Here is a 6,647-nt window from a genome sequence, read left to right as displayed (position 1 = left end):
GAATATTAACCAGCTTTCTTGGGCCTCTCTTCCCTCCAGGGCTTTATCCCATGGTATTCTACCAAGCAGATCCCTGAAATCTGCTCTCGTGAAGTCCAGGGTAGTGAGCTTGCTGTGCACCCTCCTCACTGCCCTAAGGGTCTTGAACTCCACAATTCATGGTCACTGCAGCCAAGGCTGTCCTTAAGCAGCTTGAAGTTTGCTCTCCTGAAATCAGGATAGTAACTCTGCTGACCTTTTTTGTCATTTTTTCTCATTACACCAAAAAATTGAAACGTAAGTATTTAATGGACAGCCACCTACCATCACATCTCCCACAAGTCCTTCTCTATTCACAAATAGCAAGTCTAGGAGGCCATCTTTCCTAGGTGTCTCACTGAGTACTTGTAACAATGTTATCTTCAACATACTTCTGGAATTTCCCAGACTTGCTTGTCACAGTGGTCTGGTATTCCCAGTTGATGTCTAGGAAGTTGAAATCTCCCATAAAGACAAGGGCTATCAATCCAGAGATTTCTCCTAATTGTCTTTAGAATAAATCATTAGTGCTATGATCCTGAAAAATAGCAGAAACCTATAACGACATCTCCTTTGTTTTCCATCCCCCAAATTCTCACCCAGAGGCTCTCATCCACATCATCACTAACTGTAAGGGACGCATGGTCAAACCTCCCTTACGTACAGTGCAACTCCTTCACCTTGCCTGCCCTGCATTCCAGCATTTCAGTCATTGGACTTATTCCACCAAGTCTCACTAATACCAATGACATCCTAGCTCTGGGAACTGAACAAGGCTTCCAGTTCGTACTGTTTGCTTCTCATACTGTGCGCGTTGGTGTACAAGCATTTCAGACATGCTCCTAAATTCTCAGTGCTCCCTGCAGTTGCGTTATTGCCACCCTCAGGTGGTGCGATTCCATGCCTTGGCTTACCTTTTCTACATCAGTGTAGAATCATAGAATCATAGAATCACATGGTTGGATGGGACCTATAAGATCATCTAGTCCAACCGTCTTCCCACTACCATTGCTGCCACAGCTACTAAACCATATCTTGTAGCTTCTCATCAAGCCGCCTCTTGAACACTGCCAGGGACGGAGACTCCACCACCTCCCTGGGCAGGCCGTTCCAGTGCCTTACCACTCTTCGAGAGAAAAAGTTTTTCCTCAAGTCCAATCTAAACCTCCTCTGGTACAACTTGTGGCCATTTCCTTGGGTCCTGCTTGTCGCCTGGAAGAAGGGGCCAAACCCCTGTTCATCACAACCTGCCTTCAGGAAGCTATAGAGTGCAATGAGGTCTCCCCTGAGCCTCCTCTTCTTCAGACTAAACAATCCCAACTCTCTCAGCTGCTCCTCATAAGACTTGTGCTCCAGACCCCTCACCAGCTTTGTTGCCCTTCTCTGGACACGTTCCAGGGCTTCAATGTCTTTCTTGTAGTGAGGGGCCCAAAACTGAACACAATACTCAAGGTGCGGCCTCACCAGTGCCGAATACAGGGGGATGATTACCTCCCTGCTCCTGCTGGCCACACTATTTCTAATGCAGGCCAGGATGCCGTTGGCCCTCTTGGCCACCTGGGCACACTGTCGGCTCATGTTCAGCTGAGCATCAACCAACACCCCCAGGTCCCTTTCCTCTTCACAGTCCTCCAGCCACTCAGCTCCGAGCCTATAGCGCTGCATGGGGTTATTGTGGCCAAAGTGCAGGACCCGACACTTGGCCTTGTTGAACCTCATGCCATTCAGCTCAGCCCAGTGATCCAGCCTATCCAGATCCCTCTGAAGGGCCTCCCTACCCTCAGGCAGATCAACACCGCCACCCAACTTGGTGTCATCTGCAAACTTACTGAGGGTACACTCAATCCCCTCGTCTAGGTCATCAATAAAGATATTGAACAAGATGGGCCCAAGTACAGACCCCTGGGGGACACCACTTGTAACAGGCTGCCAGCTGGACTTGACCCCATTAACCACCACCCGCTGGGCACGGCCCCCTAGCCAATTCTTTATCCAAAGAAGGGTATACCTACCCAGTCCACAGGCAGCCAGTTTCCCTAGGAGAATACTGTGAGAGACCGTGTCAAAGGCCTTGCTGAAGTCCAGGTAGACCACATCAACAGCCCTTCCTTCATCCACCAGTCTGGTCACCCAGTCGTAAAAGGAAATGAGGTTGGTCAAGCACGACCTGCCTTTCGTGAACCCGTGCTGGCTGGGCCTGATCCCCTGGATGCCACTCATATGCCGAGTGATCTCACCCAAGATGATTTGCTCCATAACTTTCCCAGGTACTGAGGTCAGGCTGACAGGCCTGTAGTTCCCCGGATCCTCCTTACGGCCCTTCTTGTAGATGGGAGTCTAGTTTCATTCAGATGTCAATATACTGCTCCACTATGCAAACTAAAACACTGCATGTGGGCATTACTCAGAGATTCCCTTTAAAAAAAGGCAAACTTTTCACCGGAATTAAAATGCTAATAGAAGTGCAAACTCAGATGAGTAAAAGGTGTAAGTTATTTGGAAACAGTACACTAGAGATGGCACCATTAAATGTGACATATTTGGCTTTGTTAGAGCTTCCTTAGAAGTGCACACACATTGAAACGTTACGCACTGAGATACTGATTCAGTGACAACTGCTTTCAGAGACTCCTGTACGTTCACCTTTACAGTCTTCTCAGTACACACCTGCATACAGAGCAGGAAATTACCATTATTATACATTATTTTGGACACACAAACAAGTACTGTGTTAATCCCCGTCACACTTAATCGCTGAAGAAATGTCTAATCACTGTGGGAAGCTCACTGCCATCCCACAGTAACCCTGTCAGGTGTGAAAAGCCCTTAGAGAAGTCAAAGGAGAATTCCTTCCACAGAGGAAATGTTAACAGCCCTGAAATTAAGAAAATTCCTGCAGTAAGGTGTGGCTTCTAGATGCAGGACGATAACATTTCATGCAGGCTGGTTAAAATCAACAATTCTCTCACTAGCACTGCTTTGGAAGACATTAGGGACCAGTGACCAAGCAATTATATTCAGTTAATTTTTGTCTACTCTAGTGAGGAGGATTGCTAAATACAAACCCCATTTTAATGTCTGTCTTAGTAAGATTGCAAAGTGCAAAAGTTCTCTATTCCTTCAGAAAGAAAAGATAATTAAATTAAGAAAAATGGCAGGTGCAAAACTATTTAAGATGGGAAAAGTGGAAAAGAATTGCTGTATTGTCCCTTTTGCCTAGAGGCAGAGAAAAACTCTCCTTATGTGCAAAGGAGGGTAAAGATGACAAGGACAATTAAAAGTGGAATGAAAACAACCGTCCTGGAGCTAGGGACATAGCAGCCATTAGGATAATTGACTTATTGCAATGATCTTGATAAAGCCATTGCAAAATTGCCAAGCATACCACCCCTTTCAAAAAGAGTGCTCACATTATATACCTTCCATGTGTCATCACGACTGCAGAAGGGCATCCTGTTATTACTAAAAGGGTTATCAATTAAAAAATAATGCTCATTCACAAGTCTGTTACATGAAAACATACTTTAGTAAATAGACTACATCCAAACAAATTTTACAAGTTTTCTTCCATCCATTCCCACAAAGCTTCCATGAGTTAAAAGAATATTCCATTCCAGCTTTCGAGGCTCCAAGGTGTCACTGAAATAACTCAACTGAAATAACTGAATGTGTATTTCTCATTTAGATTCAGAACAGCTCAAATCATGTTAGGTGGTTTGTAAAATAAAACACCCTGTCAGGGAGAAGCAAAATATTGGCTTTCATCTTATCAGTCTTTGAGAGGAGGTAAAAGGAATAAAAAAAAACCAAAAAACCACCAAAACTTTCTGATAGGAAACCTCTTTGAAATTGGTAGTCTTGACATCTGAGTAGTAGTAGTATGTAGGCTTTCAAGTATGAACAGTGTTCTTCATTGGGTAAGATACAGCACGCAGCTACCACCTGTAGGCTTTAGTCCACACTGCTTTCTTCTTGAACTCTGCAAGGGATCTCAAGGCCAGAAGCGTAACTGTGAAGACAAGGACAAATGACATTAATTTGCACAGTCTAGAGTGGAAGGGACCTGAGAGTATTCTCCTTAGTAATTTTACTAACACAGGTATAGATTTAGTTCCCTTTTACTGACTCTTTTAATGACTTTTTCACTTCCTAGACTGAAAATTTCTGATGCTACTTCCACCGTTCATGAGATATAGTAGTCTCTACACCCCTCTGAAATGTGATGCTATATTAGGCCTCTTTATGTGCTTTAAGGTATGGCTGCTAGTGAAATCATATCATATAATCTACTAACTAGACTATCACTTTAAAGTAGCAAATAGATCAAACACTGCAGAAAGTTTGAATTCAACACGCAATGATGCAAGAGGGGAGACAGGAGGCACTAGGAAGCACAAAGTACAATGTCTGAAGTTCTCTGTGCAATTAACTGATTGGAAGTGTAATTTACTGATTCCTCAACTCAATCTGAAAGGATCACGCATTTACGCAAAATCCAGTAACCAAACCAGTCACATTCTTGTCATCCAGAAGGGAGTTTCCTGTTTTAAATACTTAAAAGCAAAAAAGCAATGGAAAACTCAAGGGAAACAATGACTCATCTCAATCAGGGCATAATGAGAATACACTGTGTATGTCAGAATCCTCTGATGTACAGAGGAATTCTCCAACAACCTTTACCATTGTTTCTGGTGGAGATTAGCAGACACAACAGGAAAATTTTGAAATTTATCAGAGAGTGACCAAAGATCACAGACCCTCAAAACAAGGCTAATTATCCCAGTAATGCAAAGAACTTATAACCAAATTTCAAGAAGCCATGTTTAGGTCCAACAAATCAGGTGATCCAAAGGAAGTGCCCTGTGTTAATGGAAAGAAGCACAAGCACACTCATTTCACTTAAGAGCATTTGTGATGTCCTCTTAAAACGACTTGCACAGATTGTATTCACAATCCTACATCTCTAGCTGAGCAATGGGGCATGTCAGGGACACAGGCTGTTACTGTAATTCAAAATATCATGTACTTCCCACCTTTCTTTTCAGCAACCCTCATTCCTCTATTCTTTCTTGTCAGACCATGCTACTAGGCTGTCATTGCCTGTCTCCTATCCCTTCCCCACACTTCAGTCTTCAGTTGCACCTGAATAAATTGCTCTGTGATTTCTATTCTAGCACTCGATGGTTTCCAAATAGTATGTTGCATTTTATTTTGAAGGGTAAGTTCAAAAACAGTTGACAGATCTATCACTGAAACACACCTGTAGGACCAGATGTATCTTTAGTTCTTCAGTAGTACATTGTAAGTGTCAGCCGATGAGACAGCAAACAAAGTGTTACAGACAGGAATGTTAACTTACCTGTGAATCTCCTTGAAGACAAAATACAGCTCTCCTACATGTGCTAATAGTATAGATTAATCTCACCCTTTTAACAACTGGATTTTGATCTGTACTGATAGTTATGGAAAAATAAAGACTCAATTAAAAATATACTACCTTTCAGCAGGTTCATGGAGGATTTTGACAATGCTTCCTTAGGACTTGCCATCATATTGATCAGCCAGTCAATAAACTAAAGATTGAAATATAAAAGAAAATTTGAATTAAAAGTGAGAGCCTCTGTATCAGAACACCACAAATTATTTTCAGATTGACAGGCAACATCGGATTGCTGCTAAACTCATAGTTATCTAATCAGAAGCAGTGGTTAATCAAGCTTCTGCCCAAACTATCCAAACACCCTAGAGTATATCTCACTGTAACTGTAATTTCTCCTACAGCTGGATCTGAACCTCCCTTTGTTTCTTCTCATTACCCCAGCAATAATTCTTTGTAATGAAGAAGGAACAGTAAAGAGTCTCCCTCCATCTTGCCTGTTCATGACTTTAACCTGTTAATACAATTCTTTCTTATCAATCTCTTGTCCAAACGTTTTACTGCAAATCCTTCAGAAGTCTTACTGTCTTTGTCCCTCTTTTGACCTCTTTAATTTTTCATTGTTTTTCTGGCAGCACAAGGTGCCTGGAAGACAATGGCGTATTTCAAACTTGCCAAGATGATTTTCAGGGCACAGTCTCAAATTCTTCCCTAAAGCCTAATCAGGCACTTGCATATTAACAGCCCACTCCTGCATTCCTCTCACATTCTGAATTCTGACTTCAATCGTAACTCTGAGCACACGAGTGTACAGAAGCCAGTACTTAACGGATTCTGGTTTGCACAAAACAGCTAACTATTAATCTACAGGTTTATAATAATATTTCCACATATCTCAACCACAAGCAATCTACAGCTGGCTTGCCAAATAAGGCACAATTTTCCACACTTATTTGCAACTTATACTTGAAAATAAATCACATACAGTACAAACTGCATAGAAGATCTTTGAATGCCCTAAATTGCCAATGTGGTGATGTACAACTGCAGAGGATTTGTCTTTCAGTGTTTAAAAGACTGACTTGCTACCAGCAGCTGCCACCTCTCCTCTCCCAGCTGTACCTTCTTAGGAGTTTGACTCCCAACATTGTAATGTTTTTTGTTCTTTGCAACTCTAACATTTTACTTGAGAAACTACATTCAGTCTTTTTGTCTCTTTGAGACAAGTCATATCTGCTTGCAAATAAACAAA

The 6,647-nt window shown here is 42.2% G+C and overlaps 1 protein-coding gene across 4 annotated transcripts in view; it reads right to left on the bottom strand.

The window, feature by feature from the left end:
- The window catches only part of FOCAD (focadhesin), a 117,655-nt gene that overhangs the window by 3,585 nt on the left and 107,423 nt on the right, over nt 1-6,647 (bottom strand). For 3 of the 4 annotated variants that reach the window (XM_086771534.1, XM_086771532.1, XM_086771533.1), the window contains 2 exons: nt 5,516-5,591; nt 3,526-4,027 (listed from right to left, as the gene is read on the bottom strand). In XM_086771534.1, coding sequence (XP_086627660.1) covers nt 3,954-4,027; nt 5,516-5,591 — 150 coding nt within the window. In that variant the 3' untranslated portion in view covers nt 3,526-3,953. Of the gene's footprint in view, nt 1-3,525; nt 4,028-5,515; nt 5,592-6,647 lie in introns of those variants that run through there. The other variant, XR_015261513.1, reaches the window with a different exon arrangement.

The sequence above is a fragment of the Chlamydotis macqueenii genome, chromosome Z, assembly GCF_036417535.1.
Source record: "Chlamydotis macqueenii isolate bChlMac1 chromosome Z, bChlMac1.mat, whole genome shotgun sequence".
NCBI lineage: Eukaryota > Metazoa > Chordata > Aves > Otidiformes > Otididae > Chlamydotis > Chlamydotis macqueenii.
Note: the sequence above shows the minus strand (reverse complement) of the source record. Positions and strands in the feature narration are given on the sequence as shown.